The sequence below is a fragment of the Phocoena sinus genome, chromosome 9 (assembly GCF_008692025.1).
Source record: "Phocoena sinus isolate mPhoSin1 chromosome 9, mPhoSin1.pri, whole genome shotgun sequence".
Taxonomy (NCBI): Eukaryota; Metazoa; Chordata; class Mammalia; order Artiodactyla; family Phocoenidae; genus Phocoena; species Phocoena sinus.
In genome coordinates this window covers 2,918,739-2,938,157 of record NC_045771.1, presented here as the reverse complement: position 1 = coordinate 2,938,157, position 19,419 = coordinate 2,918,739, and the positions used below count along the sequence as shown (strand labels likewise).

Here is a 19,419-nt window from a genome sequence, read left to right as displayed (position 1 = left end):
CTCAAACTCCTAAAAAACCAAGGCCAAAAACAAACCAGGAACCCATTTCCGTTAACCCTGCAGACTGTGGAAGAGAAATCTCACAATGTTGGAGCTGGAGCTGCTAACAGTTGTGCACGTCCTCTAAGAACTGCTTGGAAGGAGGTATTTTCTCTGTTCATCTGAGGTCTCCTATACATATTTGATACACGAAGCTTCCCTCCACCCGCATCGATTCAGCAGTAGATGCCTGGCAGAGCCGCACAGCACGGTAAACAACATCACCTCTGCCCGGGTCTAACACTAGGACATCATGACCGCACAGTATCAGGTACCTTAACAGAAGTGACCTCCAAAATCAGATTATGCCTGGAATGACCCTGCAGGGAAGCTTCCCACTTCCAGGGTGAAAACAGGGACTCTGAGGCCTAGAGCACAGGACAGCAGGCTGCAGAGGGCTCACTCCTACTTCCAGCGCAGAGTGTGTCAGTGTGTGTGTGGGCTGGGTAGTTCCAGGGCCACACTCAGGAAACGCTGAATGAACCAACACGTAGTGCGGGGCAGCTCCTTGGGGGCAGGAAGGAGGCCCTGTCGACCCTTCTGTTTTCAGAACCAGGCCCACAGCAGGTGATCAACATGGGTCCTGAATTAATAAACCAATGTAATTAAAAAGAATAATGGTGCACGATATAAAACTAAAAATGTCCTGATGTTCTCTTCTCCAATTTATTCTTCAAACAATTCATGATTTGGTTCACACAGACTTAGAATTTTAGAAATAGTCCATCTAACTAGACACCACAAAAACCATCTATTTCAAAGATAACAGAACTGAGGTCCAGACCAGCCGAGATCCTAAAGCCAAGTCGCAGAAGAACTAGAACTTGGGCCTTGGGTCCCAGCCTAGAGCTGCTTCTGCACAGCTGGTCGCCCCACCCCGCCCCGGCCCCCCAGGGGTAATGACAAGGATCAGGTACATATACCTGGATACAGGATGGAAAGAGCAGGGATAGAGTGAACACAACACCACCTCCCCTAACTAATGAGCCAGCTCAGTAAGCGAAGACCACTTCAGTCCTAAACCCATCCCGCCCCACTTCCCCACAAAGGATACGGCAGAAGAGCTCCACACTGAACGGACAGAATCACCCAAGAAGGCTGAAAAAGAAAACATTAACGCAAGTCAAAGCACAGTTCCAGTTCATACTCAACATGTCGTCACGTTACTAGTGAAGCTCCTAGAAAAGTAAAGGCTCTGTTACAACCGATTACACAGCATCCAGATTACAGGCACGAGTATTCACGTAGCAGAAACATCAGAGTGGAACGTTAGTTATTAGTGCCCAAGGTGAAAAGCCCAACTATAGAATGAAACACTACCAGATCTTAAAAAATTATTACGTATAGAAATTTATTTATTTATTTTTGGCTGCACTGGGTCTTCGTTGCTGTGCGCGGGCTTTCTCTAGTTGCAGCGAGCGGGGGCTACTCTTCGTTGCGGTGCACGGGTTTCTCATTGCGGTGGGTGGCTTCTCTCGTTGCAGAGCGCGGGCTTCAGTAGTGGCAGCACGTGGGCTTCAGTAGTTGTGGCTCGCGGGCTCTAGAGCACAGGCTCAGCAGTTGTGGCGCACAGGTTTAGTTGCTCCGCAGCATGTGGGATCTTCCCAGACCACGGCTCAAACCCGTGTCCCTTGCATTGGCAGGAGGATTTTTAACCACTGCGCCACCAGGGAAATCCCTGGAAATTTAAATTCTAGGTTTACACACTTTCTACTGCTTAAGCCTCTAGGCCGGCTAGAAACTGTCCTCACAACTGGGGGGATGGGGAACTGACAGCCCTCCCTACCCCCATCTGAGGTACAGACAGCCCCGCTACGTTTCCTTCTGGAGTTCTGAATCCAGTCAGGTATGAATTCGTGAGTTTTTTTCAGTGAATCCAAGTAGATACAATGTTTGTAAATCACAGAAAGAATTTCTAACTGTCTGGTAATCTTTTTATGAACTGCAAAACTCAGATTAATTATAAAACCTTAGACTAATTACTACCTTTTTGGTAATTTACATTTTTGAAAAATTACCTCATTATTTCTACATTTAATTTTGAAAATTACATTAATCACTATCCTGATAGCTCTGCTTCACAGGATTACTATGTAAAAATACAGTAATAACCCATTTAGCCAGCTGACTTCCAGAAGCTTCAGCCACCTGAAACATAAATACACACCCATTTCTCATGCATCGTATACACCTTGAAAGAACTTTAGAAATCAAAGTACCCCCTCCTCATTTTTCAGGTAACATCAACAATTTCTCAGCATAAGTTTATAAGTAAGTGTAACGTCTGTGAAAAAGCATAGAAATATTACACATTTTATAAAATAAAGACTGGCTCTACTTGGCTTAATCACTTCATGATGATTTGATAATTCTGCCAAGTGTGTAACTAATTTGGCGGATGAAGCCACCAAGCTGGAAGGGAATGTGTAACATCTCCACGTGCAGTGTCTCCAGCGGCTGTTCGCTTCTTGCAGTCCTGGGGAGACTCCAGCTGGACGGGAGGGAACTGGCCACCACTCCTCCTGCATTCAGGACACCCTCGTGTGGGCCGAGCCTTATTCCCAGCAGTGACACCAGAGCCCTCTGCTGTTCCCCGGCGGCGTGGGAGCACGAGGGAGGCTTGCCTGAAACCAGTTTTCCCGGCCACCCCTTTGTCTCATGTCAGCAGGATTCTCAGAGCCTAGGTCAACGCACTGCAATACGACTCGGATGCTGTGGATACGGCTCCTCCCGCGTCCAGTGGAAGGGAAGCGCCCACGACCGGAAGAGCTCACACTCCGGACAGGACAGGCAGCCCTTATGACTCTGCATGCAGCATTCACCCTGGAAAGCTGCCCCTGGGGGCTGGGGAGCAGCGAGTACGCGCGTCCCGGTTACAGACTGCAGGGCTGGCAGCAGTAAAGCAGAACAGACTCCCTGCGGCCCTCACCCAGGTAAGTCTAGATAAGATAACGCAGCAAAGGAGGAGGACACGCTAATGATAATAAAGCAGAAACGGAGAACGAGAAAAGCACAGTAATAAGGAGCTATTATCCCAAAGGCAGATAATAATATATCAAAATAAATTCACTGCTGAAAGTCAGCATAATTAAGAGGCCCCAAGGCCACTGAGGAAAATATTTCCATTAAAAAAGATTATTTTAAAAATCTTGGTGCCTAAAGAAGCAAGTTTTAAACATCCATAAAATTCAAATATGAGAAAGATAAACTGTCCCTGGGCAAAAGGAAGCCTAAGTTTTTTAAGTATTTGTCAAATGTAACCATGAAGGTAAAGGCCAAGGGATATGCACTTAGAGAACCAGGCCTCCGCCTTCAGCTGGACACAGACCACACTACTAACGGCAGCCCCCAGTAGGAAACTTACTAGGTTCAGACAAGAACTCGAGGGTCTACCAGCACTATCTGGAATGAGTGCAAACTGCTGGATGGGTTCTGGAAAATTCTACCATCCTGTAATGCAACACTGCAGTCGCTGGACAGTATAGGTGCTGCCACAAAATTAAAAGCAGGCTGGAATGCTGAAAGAGATCAAAGAGTAGGATGCCTGGGAGTCGTTTTAAAATACTACAGCCAAAGGGAGTAGGATGGGGATACCTCAGCTAGACTGGGAGAATGGTGACCACGGCGGGAGCTGGGTGATGGCTGCTTGTATGCAGCCGTATTACAGACGGACCTTCCTGGGAACACAACTCCAGTGTAAAATGAAGGAGACAGCGCTGTTTAGCCCAGAACTGTAACAAGGATGGGTCACCGTTTTGCACCGTCACCTCACAGCCGGCACCTGCGTCTGCAGGACAGAGGACCAGGTCCACGGTGATTCTACACCCCATCCTCCAGGGTATTTACACAATGAAATGCAAACTTTCTGTTATCTGTTTTCCTGTTTTTTTACATTTCAGTTTGGGCAATTTATAAATAAATACAAATATATATTCAAGTTATATGATGTTACTGTACCTAAGAATTTCATTTCAGCATAATAGAGGGGGTATTACAAAGTATTTGCTACAAAAAGGGGCTTGAGGGGTCGCTGGACTTAAGCACTGCAGTTAAGTGGTCTGCGGAAGCTGACTGGGCGCCCCAAACGTGTTAACAAGGCTGCCCTTTCAAGGTGCACTAGGAAATCCACACAACATGTGAAGTCACTTTGATAACAGGCTCCAGGCTACTGTCTGAGGAGAAAAAAGTTTGCAGACAGGGGAAGGGATGACATACAGTCCCTCAAGCCAAGAAAGAGTGGAAGCAAACCACAGGCCGAAACAGGGCCCCAGGGAACCGGTGCCGGGGTCCACAGCCTAGTGTCTGTGGCAGGTCCATCCCTCCTACGAGGCGGCTGCCAGGTGAAGCAGGCAGGAACCTGCTGTCAGGCTTCAAAAAGGCTCGGGCGGAGTGAGCCGCTGGCCAGGCGGAAGCAAGCATCCAGCCAGAAACACGACCACCATCCTCACCGTCGCAAGTTACCAGTCATTCCGACTTACACAGCACCCTCTTGAGAACCTTCTTGTGAGACAGATCTGCTTTCAGGCTTAGGTTCCAAAATCAGGCTTCTAAGCCTGCAGGGCAGCGTTTCAGACCCTGGACGCTGGTGGCATTCAGGCCTCGCAGCGGCCAGCCGGCAACCCCGCTGCCCAGCTGGACTCAGCAGCACTCTCTCCTAATTCCTACCTCTCTCATTATTAAGCCACAGTAACTGTCATGTTGATTTTTTTTTAAGATAACACATGTAACAGCATGGAAAAGAAAAAAAAGGGTAGTGGAACAGAACCATTTTAAAACAAATATACACTATAAATGACGAGAAAAAACGGAAGGATCGAAATTATAAGCTTAAATTTTAAAAACCCACATTTAACAGCAGTCAGTTCAACCAGCAGCCACAACAGAGCAGCACAGTACACAGATCAACAAAACTGAACAATTCACCCACCAGCTGAGACTCTACTTTCTAGGATAAACTACCCACAGGTCAAGCTGGATAGTGGAACAGAGCCACCAGAGGGACAGTGGGACAAGTGGTCACTGTGACCCTTGTCAGAGAGCAGAGCCATAGCCCAGAGAGGGCAGGGCTCCCCTAGACTTGTCTGCCTGGAAATCAGGACCCCTGGCCACTGGGGATGGAAGGGAGCCCTGTTCCAGGAGTTCCTCTTGGAATCAATAAACTTTCTTAGCAGAATTCACCAACGTCATCTGCTTCAAGACAGCACGTCCACTGCCTTCAACACGTTTCCTTGGCTTAGACAACTTCCAGACGGTGACAAAATGGGGCCACCCGCAGCAGGTGCGTAAGCTGTAACGTGCAGAAACCTTGCTGAAGCCTGATTTCACGTAAAGGGCCTTCTGCTGGATGGTTCCTCAGATGCCAAGAGCATCTCCCACCCAGAGCCGCACCTCAGCAAAGAGTGTGAGAAGAGCTGCACTGAAACTCCAACGTACTGCTTTCAAGGTACCTGATGAAGCGCACAGAATTCATTAAATTTACTACCAACCTTGACTACAGGCAAATCAAAGACTTCCCGAGCTTCTCCCACCTCCGGGTTGTCCCCGTCTTCTGAAATGATGTGTGAGGCGAGCGCATTGTACGACACTTCCTTAGCTTTCCCAGCTTTTAGAAGCTGAATGACCTTTAAAAAACCACACAAATTAAAATGGAAAATGCTGTATTTCATTCTCAATTTATACAAATTGTTACCGTGAGAATTCTAATAAACGCACACCACGCTCTCCACATAGGGCTAATAACCTTGCACTAAGTCATGTGCAATGAAACATATGGGGACAACAAAAAGCAGCAAATCTTGATTCACTGACAGGTAAGCACGGAGGCTCCTGTGACCCAGGTACTACACAGGGTCCGTCTTGAACACGGGACCGACAGACAAGGTGAGCACAGCACCGTAAGTGCTGAGACTGGGCTAGCACGCGACACACCATGTCTCAAACATAAAGGCTTGGGGACAGGTAGTTTCTGATAAACGGAAACGTTTCTGGAAGAAGAGCTATAGGAGCCGAATCCTTATGAACTTAAAGGCGTCAGCAAGGCAAAAACACGTGCATCGTGTGGAGAGAGCAGCGTTCAACACGCTGGACGGCTGAACGTGGATTAGACCGTCAACTGTGCTTCATAGATGCTGTGCAGAAACCTTTGTATTTTATCCTGAAATAAAATACAGAATGTCTCCTGGAGAGACACTGAGGGCCGGTCAGTAGGGACGAGGCATGATCAGACTTCACAGAAAGACTGCCGTCAGCGTAAGAAGAATGCACTTACACTGCAGGACTGGAGCCATGACACCTGTTAAGAAACAACCGCAATAATTCAGGCGAAAGAGGCAGGTGACTTAACTGGAAAAAGGTCATCAGGGACAAGAAGATGATGTGAGAGAAGGAGCAAGACCCGGTGACCGAAAGGGGCACGTGGAAGAGAAACTGGGGAACGACAGCACACCGCTCCCGAGGACCACGTCCAAGAGCGGGTGCGGGGGGAAGACAAAGGTCTCAGTTCAGGGCATGGCCTTCTTTGGTGCCACTCTAAGAACGAGGAAGACACCCAGCGCATCGAGGATGAGACCTGGGTCCCGCCTGAGTGGAGCCCTCAGTCCACTACAGAGACAGGGCAAAGCTTTGGGAGTGAATGAGACGCCGCAGCGGGAAGGGAGGAGAGGCCACGGCCAGCAGTGGAGGCTGCGGCGAGGGTGGAGGCCAGGAGCACGCTTCACGCTCAGAGCAGCCGAGTGCACCCCACACGTGGACGTGAACTAGATGTTCATCCAACGCACGTGAACTCTCTGAACCCACGTTTATGAGATTATCCTGACTCTAAACTTTTTAGAAAATATACCGTTTCAGATCGAAGTGGTTTGCAAGGAATTTTTAAGCCCTTAAACCTGATTCACAGTTGAGCAAACATGGTTCCAGCGCAGCCTGCTCCAGGTTTTAAGTAACACATGGCTCAGGTCACTCTTAAGAGCCAAAGTCCTAAAATGAAATAGGGGGTGGGATGAGAGAGGAGAAGAACAGTGGACAGTGAAGAAAGGGAAACCCTGGAAGGGAGAAGCCGCACCTTACAGGCACTTCCGCCCTCTGAGCTCAGCTCCTGTTTACCTTTAAATTCAAAGCCTCTTTACCTTAGAGTTACAGTGGAGAAAGGACCCACCTGGGTGGTGATCCAAGGGAGTTTAGTTACTAAGATACCAACAGGCAAGCCTCTGGAAGGCCAAGGCCCATCAGCCTTCCACAGATCCTTTTAGGCCACCCAAGTTTTACTTGTTAAGTATCGGTCTCCACTCAGGAGGCCCAGACCGCAGGTCTCCAAGCTTAGCACTCAGGGCCAATGAGGCACCCAGGTGATAAAACTGTAAAGATAAACTTTAGGAAAAACAACAGTGTTAAGAATCCCCTTTAGACTCAGCTGCGGTTAATTCCCACAATGGAAAAGCAACATTCTAACGTTCAAACACAAACACGTGTTCTACTTAGGAAAAGCCACGATATCTTTTGGCATGAGCTCAAACGACAAAAAAAGTCAAATGTTTAGTGTGACGGCGTTACCAGGGTATTTTTCCATTACTGTGTAATTCACCCAATTAGGGAAATCACGGAACACGCATCCGCTGGTGGTAAACTGAGGGGGTCACTGCCGCACACGAGATGACCGAGCCGCAGACCTGCGACCTGGGGTGGCCGCCACACCAGAGCGACTAGCCGTCTGCTCAGCAGTCCGGGACCCACGTCCCTACCAGCTCCACCGGCCGAAGCTCCCGCCACGCTCGGACCCACCGTCTGGGCGTCCGGGGAGCCCAGACCGCCGAGGCTGCCGCGGGAAGGGCGGCCCAGAAAGGAGCGGAGTGGGAAGCGGGCGAGGCGGCCACGAGACAGCACCCCGGTCCCCCACCGCGCGGGGACGGGGACAATCGGCGCAGGGCTCCAGGGCAGACCCACCTCCCAATGCCCTCCTCCCCCAGTCCGGACACAACCCCTTCCTGCCGCGGATGCCTCAGGCCCCCAGGTCCCCTCCCCTTGTTACAGGGGTCAGCACCCCTCCCAAGTTTCCTCCCTCCCCGACCGCGGGGCCCACAGACCAGCTCCCTCTCCCCTCCCTCCCCTCCGGCCCCGCTACCGGCCTGCTCGGCGCCAGGCGGCCCAGCCTCCGCGCAGCCACGCCGGCGGGCAACCGGCGGCGGGACCCCGACGTTGTGCGCCCTGGCGCGCGGCCGGAGCGAGGACGGGCCGGGGACGCGGGGGTCGGGGCGGGGGCGACGCGGTACCTGTGGGTCGATGTCGCCCACCGCGTAGTACTTGACCTCCCTGAACATCTCCTCGGGAACTTTGGGCGCCTGGTCCGACATGGTCGCGGCGGCCCGAAGGCTCCGCGGCGGCTCCCGCCCCGCCAGGCCCGCCCGCGGGGCTCGCTCCCGAACGGCGCGGCCCGCGCGGCCCCGGACCGGTCCTGCGAGTCGGGCCCGCTCCCCCGCCCTCGGCGCCCCCGCCCGCGCCGGGCCGCCCAAGCGCGGGAGCCGCGCGAGCCCTGCGGGCCGCACCATCCCGCCCGCCGCCGAGGGGGAGCCGACGGACGGGCGGTCGGCCGGCACCGCCCAGCGCCTCTGCTGCAGCCCGCGGCCCCGCGGACATTGGCACCGAGCAGCCCGCTCCAGAGACGGGGGGCCGTGGCCGCCGCCGCCGCCCCCTCAGGAGGAAGCCCGGGGGTCGAGGGGAAACGCACCCCCCTCGGTAGGACCGGAGTGGGCCGGTCCCGGGAAAGAAGGGAACGCGGAGGCCCCTCCCGACAGCACGCGCGGCCGCAGGGGCGGCGCATGCGCGCGGCGAGGGGCGGGCCCGCGGGGTCGCAGGCTGCCGGCGGTGGCGGCGGGAGCGGGTCACTGGCCTCGGGCGCAGGGGAGCGGAGCGTCGCCGGCTGCTGCCAGACGGGACCCGAGGTGACGCCTTAGGCCCTGGAGCTCGGGTCCCGGGTCCCAGCTGAAGGGCGGGGGCGCTGGGCCGAGTCGGGGACGGAGCGCTGCAGACCGGCCGAGGCGCGCCAGCCTCCCGGACGCGACCAGTGGGCTTCTCCCCATCGCCCGAACCCGCTCCTGTCTTGACCCGGGCCGTCGGAACCAGCCCCGCTCTCCTCCCTCCCGGCACCGCTGACGCCAGCCGGCCGCCACGTGTACCCGCGCTCTGACGTCATCCGGCGGCGCCGCGGTGCGAGGAGCACGGGGGTCTGCGCGCACCTGCGCTCCGCGCGCTGCTCCCGGCTCACCTGCGCGGGGGAGGGGAGAGGGGGGCGGTGCAGCCGGCCCGACCCCAGCCTTCCCCGGGGAGCAGGCTTTGTCCTAGTCCTGAGAAGCCTGAGACTCGAAAGGGACGTGAATCAGGCCTACTTCTTCTTAACTGCTAAGCGGAAAGACATTTTAAAGTAAATGTTAGTGAAATTGGTCGAGAGAGAAACCTTGCAAAATTATTGCGGCAGCCTCCTATAACATTAACTCATTTTTGAGGCCCTTGTATTCTATTCTGCGATAACAGGAGTTCTGAAAGTGACAGTTGACGTGGTTGGTTCATTGACCAGGACGCAATACAATGGACACTGGCTCTTTTTAATCGGCGAATACGGTTTTGATTGCATGCACGTATGTAATAAGTGCTTTTTGTATGGGCAGAAAGTAAGCACACATTAAGCCTTTTAAATATCCTGCTTTTTGCTTTTTTCATTTGTCTTTTGAACAGTCTGAAACAGCCCTATTCTAAAGCTAACAATTTTTTTATATAAATAATAAAAACATTCAGTACTTGCCTGAATGAATAAGAATGTACTGTCTTTCCTTTGAATACCCAAACATATTTGGTATTGACCATTGTAACATTTTACCTTCCATGTTAAGAAAATGTAGGAGGGATAAATTAGTTCTAAGTACCAAATCAAAATTAGCATGCCCTTTTATTTACCTGTGTGAGAGAACTTATTTATTGATAGCTTTTTTCTTCCTTGGTTAAACAGGAACTAAGCATGTACTTTTTTTTTTTTTTTTTTTTTGCGGTTCACGGGCCTCTCACCGTTGCGGCCTCTCCTGTTGCGGAGCACAGGCTCCGGACGCGTAGGCTCAGCGGCCATGGCTCACGGGCCCAGCCACTCCACGGCATGTGGGATCTTCCCGGACCGGGGCACGAACCCGTGTCCCCTGCATCGGCAGGCGGACTCTCAACCACTGCACCACCAGGGAAGCCTTAAGCATCTACTTTTATATTAAAAGACTTGAAACATACCTCAACCGGGTATTTTATTTTGTAAGTTAAAAAAGAACTTGTAACATTTCAGCAGGGCAAGTCTACCCTACTGTGACTTCTGATAGTCAAGAAGGCAGATTATGGGACTAAGAAACCTGTTATTTAAAATCTCATCAACCTGTCTAGAGATTGTAAAACATGCAATGATGCAAGGTCAGTGTTGTACACATATGTGGGCCTTATCACACCAGCATCAGGAAGGCCCTGGGTCAATGGCCTACAAAGAAAACATTCGGGTAGAGTGTATCAAACACTGCTGCTTTGCCAGTAATGTGCGAGAAACATCTTTAGATGAAATCTAACTTCACGTGGATAACGGATGTTCTGAGGAAGTATCAGTTCATTTAACAAAAGCTTTGTATTTCTTTAACTGACACACGTATGACCCCAAACACGACACTGAGCATTACTGTATTTACAGTTCTCCCAACCAAGTTCAAAGCATGATCATTTTGTTGATAACCTTCAGAGAATAAACAGCCTGTTTAATACTAATTTGATAAATAGGGTAATACATTTCTCATTTTTTATTTTGCAAAATTACATAACGAAGCTAGAAAAAATAAAAGTTAAACGTGAAATTAAAAAATGGAAAAGTAAACTTGGGAATATTTAACTCAAATTGTACTTACTGGTGGGAACTTGAGGCAGTTATTTAGATAAGTATTTCCAAATGGCTTTTAAAAAATGCATCTCTATTGTATACAACAATCTCAGTCTTGCTCTCATTACGTTCAGCTAATCACATACCCCTTGAAGTTAGATATTATCAATGTTTAGTAAACCTTTAGTTTGGGTTTATAGACTACAACATTTAACCTTTCCACAAAAGGGAGTACTTAAGCTACGGAGTACTTAAGTACGGAGCGGCTGGGCCCATGAGCCATGGCCGCTGAGCCTGCGCGTCCAGAGCCTGTGCTCCGCAACGGGAGAGGCCACAACAGTGAGAGGCCCGCGTACAGCAAAAAAAAAAAAAAAAAAAAAAAAATAGGCTCCCTCGTACTCTGGTTGTCAGTTGAATCTGCTGAATGAGGAACCCCAGCAGAGACCCGAGAGGGGAGGAGAGTGGGACTAGAGTGTTTATTTCCCAGGCTCCTGGTCAGGTTGCCTAGAGATGGCAAAGTCATCTGTTCTATACAACTCTCTCCTTCCAGGCTCTGGTCATCTTTCCTTCCTCTCATCCCTTTGGACCTAGGTTCCCTCACCATCCACACATCCTGCCTACACCTGTGTAGCAATCCCTTTCTAACTCAGCTTTCTCAGGTGATCCTAATTTGAGTGCTGCTTCACTTGTGACCCTAATTATATAATGCACATGAAAACCTGGTAGGACACTGAGAAATTTTTTTCTTTCAAGTAAAATGGTATGTTTGCCCTCATAAAACTAACAAATACTTGGATACACAAGCCTAACACTAGTGGAATTATTAATAATAATAAATGCAGCAAAGATTTAGACAAGAGGTCCCTGTGTGCCAGGATAGCTGAGGCAAACTTCGTAGATGGGGCAGATGAGAAGGGAGCAATTCTTGGAGGGGAGGAGGCCACAGATAAGAGGTGTGAGGTTAGAACGCTGGTGTTGCTGAATAAAAAGTTGCACATTTTAGAGATTAAGTAATTGGCTACTTGATACAAGGGGGAAATGGGGAATAATGCAAAATAAATGCCAAGTATATGAAGATCCTGGAGTTCCACCAGAGCAGGTTGTTGAATTTGGGGTGTAGAATAATCCTGTAGCTCTGGTAATAGGAGAAAAAAAAAAAAGCAGCTTACTGGCTCTTGAAGGTTAACTGCTTTGTAGCAGGCTGGCTATCGAATTAACTATTGCTTCATTTATGGCCTTTGAAGTGTGTAAAAATAGTCATTACGAATTGTACTGGCCATTTGATGTCAAGCACCCAGCAGCATTGACATGCCAAGGAATTAGAACACATTTGTTTATAGTAGTTAAATGAATGAATGAAGTATTCAAATTTGGCGGAAGAAATTGTTCCCCATCAGTGGTTTATACCACCACCAAGCCCACATTGGCTGCATGTCATCTCTGGCAGTGTTCACAGGTGCCAGGTACTGCAGTGAGAGCCTTGAAACTTGGGAGGTTCCCTACAAACTGGGGCCACTCACTTTTCTGTAGATCAAGTGTCTATCAGAGATTCCTTCTGTGTCAATGATCTTTGGTGCTGGCTTTGAGGAATCCGTATTAACTCACCTCCCCAGAGTGGATCCCAAAAAGGGGCCTGGACCACGAGGCTCCATGTCCTTGTCAATTGCGTGGAGCGTGAGAACAACGTCAAAAGGATGGAGAGTCCAAAAACTTCCAGCAGGATACCTGCTTAGATATTTTTAAGCTTGGAAACACCATTGCCAATGGCACTAAGCACCACGACTTGAATCTAATTCTGTTGTTATTCTGAGACTCTTCCTGGAGGTTAGAAATTATATCCAAAGATCATGTTGATGGGCATGACACTTTCAGGTTGTGGAGAGAGTTGGGATCCTTTGAAAATGTATCCTTAGTTTTATCTCAGATTGTTCACCAATTAATTCATGAAGATCCTAGGCTAGGACCTGGTTCTCTACTGTAACACACTGACAAAGATTTTAACAATCTTCTCGGATTCTAGCTTCTTAATCTGTTCCTCCTATTCAGATGTATTTCCATCTCCAAGACACTGTCACTCTCACTTTTTACTAGAATATACTGAGGATGAGAAAACTGAGGCCTAGAGAGTTTAAGTGAGTTGTTCATGATGAGAGTTACTAGCAGATTTGGGGCTAAGTCCATCTTTTTTTACTTACTCTAATTCATTCTTTTAAAAAATTGAAAGAAACAAGATTTAATTTCACGTATAACAGAAATAGAAAAAAGGTAAACTCTAAAAATAGTATTTGTGGTATGGAAAGTTTAACTTGATATAGGTTGAAAATAGTCCACTGATTTATATTTTTGTAGCTAATATATATTCATTCCTCTTTTGGAACTGGTTGAGGACGAAGAGATGATTGTTAGATCTAAGTTCAGGGTTTCCCTATTTTGATGTCTTGTGTCAGTTTTAATTTTCTGATTTAATTAGTTTCCTAATTAGAAGGGGTTAAATTAATTAACCTCATTATTTACTATATATTTAATGATTTCTCCTCTATAGGGAGTTACTTAATTTTCAATAATTGGAAAGCTATGACGAGAGGGAATACTGCCACGTTCTAGACTTATTGCTTTATGATCAGTGGCAGGAATAGGACAGATTGAAGGGAGTTTTCGGTGAGATATCGGATACATGCAAAGGCTATTCCCCACTTGTTCTGAAACGTGGTACAGGTAAAAACATGAGTTAGGATTCAATAATTTCTATCAAATTAGAACTCAGTGGATGTATCCTTTATTTAAGGTTAAAATATCCTAGAACATAGGATTTTATAAGAAATAGCCCTACCACATAATTTTAGTTATTATAGACAGTAAAACAATCATGAATAACGCTAAGTAATTCTAATGAAAAGGAGACTCTCTGACATTATCGTGTGGTATAATGGCATATTAAAATATTGTTTTTCCTCAGATTTGTCGATGCGCTAAACGGACGACATTTGGGGAAGTCATAGTAAAATCATAAGTCTAATATCTGTATGATTTATGGAAATCAAATAGGCCTGTTCTTTCGTGTTTATAGATGTAGAAATATAAACAATTGTGGATAACTATTTCTAATGTAGCGCTACACCAAAAAGATTAAATAATTACTTTGTAGAGAAAATGAGGCAGTATCACAAAATGGCCGAGCTGTTCTTTTCCCCAGCGCGTCAAGTGCCTTCTAGTGTGGGTGTCAGCAGTCAGCCCTCTGCAGGGCGGGGCTGCTGGGCTCAGTCGCTCCCGTACCCATGCCTCTTCACTGCCACTCGTCCAGAACACCACCGCTCCCCGGGAGAAGCCCAGGTCCACCGAGAGTTACATGAGGAAGGCTTGGGCGCTGGTACAACTGTGAGCACAGACCGAACACATTTAGTAAAATGAAGCAGTCTGGTTACCAGGAACTCACTTCAGTTGAACAGACGCTGATGTAGCACTTAGGTGCACTGCAAGTAGGCCCGGCTTAAGAAGCAAGGCTTAGCAAGATGCGCCCACGGGATGACTGAGTTCCAGTCTAGAAGCAGCATGTTACGTGCCGGCATGCGTAGTATAAGGTAGTGCAATTCAAAGCAGGGAGATACCACGGGGACGGCGATGAATACGGAGGGCCTCTCTGAGGAGGTGTGCTGTGAGAGGGCTCTGGGGGAGGGGGAGGGGAGGGGGCGGAGGGGACCAACCCTCATGTGGGGGAGCAGCCTAAGCAGAGGCCCGGCCTGGCCTGGAATGAACGTGAGGCGGCAGACCAGGCACAGACCCCCGAGGGGCGGAGCTGAGAAGACACCACAAAGGAGTAGGCTGCAGACCTTCGTGGCAAAACCGTGTGCGAAGAAACATTAACTGCCCACGTTTCTCTCGGAGCAGGGTCCATCTATTAGGAATCGCTATCCAAAAATGTAGGGGCTGAAACTGAGGCAGTAGAAATGGGTCTTTCATTTGATCCCATTTGGAAAATGCCTGCTCCTGTTTAGAGCAGGCAAAGCAGTACTGCTAGTTCCACAACACTCAGAACAGTACCCTCCAGACAGCCCTTACTGCTCTTGTCCCAAAACTTCCGGCAGCTTCCCACTGCTCGCGGAGCGAAGTTCAGTCCTTCTAGCCCGCCGTCCGCGACCTGCACAGTCGCCCATGACCTTCAGCATGCGCCCACCTACCCGCTCCAGAACCCGGGCTCCCAGGCTTCTCTCCCGCTCCCCTCCCCTTTACTCAGGCCTCTTCCCGCCAACCTGGGCTATTCGCCTTTCCTCAGACACATCCAGAACTTCTCACGCCCTTGGCTTTGTCGACTCTGGACCTCTCCACCTGAAACAACCCTCCACGTACGCGCCTGTGCAGACCATACCTCTTTTTCCTATGTCCACGCTCAAACGTCCCACTCCATGAAACATCTCTGGTGCCTTGAGAAAGAATTTCTTTGGTCCCTTCTATTTGTGATTATGAAGAAGTTATATAACTGGGGGCTCTCTGGCTGGATCAAGGCTGACTAAGCCGACCAGGGTGTGCTCATCTCAGCTCAGTGTAATGGCTGCTTGACGCGTCTGTAAACCATTTTCAGGGCAGGGGACCTCCAATGCGGGAGCTTGCCCTCCTCCCAACCCTTACATTTAAAATACCAAAAGACTTGATTTTAGAATTCTTGGCCATCTCACACAGCATCCCCATCGCACACCCACACAGTCCTTCCTCTACTAACTGAAATGGGTCTTAACTGCTCTTAGCAAGTATATCCCCAGGTGTTTATAGTGTGGTGCCTGATGCCAAGTGGATGATGGGTAAATAAAGAGTAGATGGGTGCATTTTGAATGAATTAACATCACTGCTAGGGATTCTTCACCTTGGTTTTAAGGCACCATCAGACAGTCACAGTTGGGCAAAATTGAAACTTGCCTCTTCTAATGGAAGTTGCTATGCTATTGACTATTGCATTTTTTTTTTTTTTTTTTTTTGCGGTACGCGGCCCTCTCACTGTTGTGGCCTCTCCCGTTGCGGAGCACAGGCTCCGGACACGCAGGCTCAGCGGCCACGGCTCACGGGCCCAGCCGCTCCACGGCATGTGGGATCCTCCCGGACCGGGGCACAAACCCGTGTCCCCTGCATCGGCAGGCGGACTCTCAACCACTGCGCCACCAGGGAAGCCCTTGACTATTGCATTTTATTTTACAGACGGGGAGACAAGTCCAGAGAGATTAGGTCCGGGGTCAGCGAACTTTTTCTGCAACAGGCCAGACAGAAAACATTTCAGGCATTATGGCCCGTGAAGTCTCTGTTTTGACTTCTCAACCCTGCCACTGCAGCACGAAAGCAGCTATAGAGGACACGTGTGCCAGCAAGCGGGGCTGGTTCCAGTGGAACTCTATTCACAAAGGCAGGCGGCCGGCCACACTGAGCCTGTGGGCCTTGGCTTGCCGCCTCTGGGCTGGGGCATCCAAGGTCACAAACTCAGTCCCAAAGACCAACACCCAACAGGTGTGAACTAACTCACAGGTCTCCCGACCCCCAGCCGGCACTTCTTCTACTTGGCTGTGCTCTGTGGTCTCGGGAGGTCTGTCTGAGTGCTTGACCATCAGGAAAACAGGGGAATTAGGGCTAATTAATTAGTCCAGACTTTGAAGTCCAGAGAGAAAAGGGCCTCATATTAAGTGCAAACTATCATCCGAAGTAATATATTTGTGGCACTTTCATTAAATTTTCTCTCAAATCTTGAAAAATATGTATCTCCTGGCTGCCAACATTTTCATCTTAGTATAATTATGAAGCCTCCCCAAATAACCCTTTTACAGTTTGTGATGCTCAGTGGGGCACAATGCCAGCTGCTGAGACTTGATGGAGCTGTTTAATTTGAGACTTAATAGCACAGCACAGGTGAAAATGAATAAAGTCAGTGAAATTTATTCAGAATATATCCAATGCAGATGCCTACTGTGTGGTGAAGTTCATGGAAAAAAAGGAATAGTACTAAAAATCTAAAAGAAGTTAAAATAATTCAGTGTCTATCAAGATAAATATAGGGGTTTTAGGAACACTGTCCCAAGGTATTAATAAAAATTATTTTCACTACAAAAATGGCAGACATTTCAACATGAGATAACCATTTTTATGAATATTTGTTCCCAAAAAGAAACTGGTTACAAAATTAGGTATGTGGTTCCTTAAATTAGTTAAAATACTTTTTCTGGTCTTCTAACATGACCAAGAATTTTGAGCTTTAAGCTTAGAACAAATTTAGGGGCTACAAATTAAAAATGTCACTCTTTGTTTATTAACATTCTATTTCCAGCCAATTCTGAAGATAAGTTTTTGAGATATTAAAAACCCAGCTCCACCAAAGTTCTAATGCGGTACTCTATTTCCTGACTAGGGTTCAAAGTAATCCTTTCCTCGGTTGTAAATCAGTCATCTTCCTCACTTAAAACACTATTCCTTATAAAGAAAAGGACAAGGATGAGAGTATTCGTGGTCAGGGATGGGGAAGCCATAGGAAGAATCAAACAGAAAACCAAAGAAAAGAAAGCACCAGTGTGCTTTCATTGGGTGTCATCGACTTTCTGCTGTTTCTATCATAATATGAGAAAAGCTCCTGGGGTGAATGTTAAGGATATCGGTGCTCCTTCCGCTTCTGCGTTACTCACACGGAAGAAAGCATCTGCTCTGTGCCTGTGCAGAGAAAGGAAGGTGAGACTATGGAAAGTAAAGAAGCACCTCACTGAACACGAAAGCAATCTCTTTTTACAGCTCTTCGCACAGGCAGGCGTTTCAAGCATTAAATGATTTAACAGAGTTCTGGATAATTCTAATACGTCTCTAAGGCGGAGGATTTACTCAAATCTATTTGCCTACGTCTGGCAGCTATGAGAACTTTCACAAAAGCATTTTTTAAAAAAGCAGAGAAGTATGCAGATAGTGTTAAGTTCCACGTTCCTTTCCTATAGAAAATTTCAATGTATTGGAGGATATGTGTATAGTATGATCGTAAATGGAAACTTTCATTTTATTTTAGGCTTTACGATTTATGTATTTCACTCCATTTATCTACAACATGTTCGTTAGAATGAGAGAAAGAAGCTTCAGTGATCCTTTCTTTACCAGTGTTATTTCCACAGAGTCATCAGAGAGAGCACACTTGAAACCCGACCCATCCACGTTTGCCAGTAGTTTGCTATCCTAGGCAGTCCTTTCTTGGAACCCATCCTAGGCGCAGTGGCTTTATTGTGCCTCAGGTATTTTCAGATATAAAATTATTAATTCCAGCCTTCCTAATTCTAAATAAAGATCCAAAATTTCAAAAAAAAAAAAAAAAAAAAGAAGAGACTTTGTCGGGGGCTTGTGCTGACCCGTGTGAGGATTTTTCTTCCTCCCTCTCTCCACACTTTTGTCCTTGGCTCTCTCCCTCCGACCCTCTCTCCTGTCTTGCTTGATTCAATATCATCCTTCCTCTTCATGTCTCTATTGCTAAGATGGGAAACTTGGAGAAGTTGGGAGTTGGTAAAGTGAAACGTGCTCAAGGAAGGTTTAAATCAGGGGAACTTAACGGTTATCACCTTGTACACTGCAATACTAACTTGGTCCATAACACTTAAGCGTTTGCTGACATTTGTTGCTTATCTGTACTGCCACTTATCAAGTTCCTCGATGGGTCTCTATTAACTTTCATCAAGTTCCCAGACGTGTTTTTCTCGCACTCCGTCCGATAATCGTCTTGGGCCATCTACTGCTGCCTACAGCTGACCTGTTTACCTCTTGCCCTACAACTCCACGTTTCCATTCGGAATGCAGGGGACGCTCAGTACTCCCAGGCCTTGTGATTAAAGCCAATGGAAAGCTACACGGCCCATGGCCAGCCAAGGTGCTTGCTAAGGGCAAAGGAACTGTGGACTGGGCAGCAGGAGAGAGCACCTGTCGATCCCAGCTATGACCACATGACCGGCTGTAGAAACAAAGATCGTCGTAGCTATGCGTATCTCTTCCTTATTGTGATATGACCATATTTGTGTATATATTAGCTGAGTTTCTTCCCTCCTCCCTTCCAGCCTCATATTATCTAACATAAGATGTATAGTTAAATTCATATCTCAGTGTCTAGTTTACAGGATATCAAAGGTGAAGAATCAATTAGGGTCTTTATACCCAGTTTTGCGGGGGGAAGAGTCAGCGTGCTTTTCTTCGGTGAAGGATAACTGCCTGACACGAACACGGTAGAAGCGGGTTTGCTACAGTCCTTATTGGAAGTCTAGTGTGGTTAAAGGTGGAGTCTGTCTTTGCCAAGCTGGCAAAGGACGGACTGTGTTGGAATCTGTATTGTGCCATTTTAGCTAAGTGGGAACCACGCCTGCCAGAACTGTCTTCCCTGCACGCTTTGGGGTTAGCAGAGGCCCCAGGAGGCTTTGCTCGAGGTCTGGCAGGCAGAGTGCCGCACCAGCAGCCGTTTTCTTTTCTTGCCCCAGAGCGTGAAAGCGCTGTCGCTGCAGCTTTCTGCC

The 19,419-nt window shown here is 48.2% G+C and overlaps 1 protein-coding gene across 6 annotated transcripts in view; it reads right to left on the bottom strand.

Moving 5' to 3' along the window:
• PAXIP1 (PAX interacting protein 1) overlaps positions 1-8,541 on the bottom strand; it is a 48,338-nt gene extending 39,797 nt beyond the window's left edge. The window contains exons 1-3 of one of the 6 annotated variants that reach the window (XM_032642730.1): positions 8,304-8,541; positions 5,526-5,660; positions 1,094-1,137 (exon numbers count right to left, since the gene is read on the bottom strand). In XM_032642730.1, coding sequence (XP_032498621.1) covers positions 1,094-1,137; positions 5,526-5,660; positions 8,304-8,384 — 260 coding nt within the window. In that variant the 5' untranslated portion in view covers positions 8,385-8,541. Of the gene's footprint in view, positions 1-314; positions 780-1,093; positions 1,138-5,525; positions 8,000-8,303 lie in introns of those variants that run through there. The other 5 variants (XM_032642732.1, XM_032642731.1, XM_032642733.1 and 2 more) reach the window with 5 other exon arrangements.
• Positions 8,542-19,419: the final 10,878 nt, after the last annotated feature.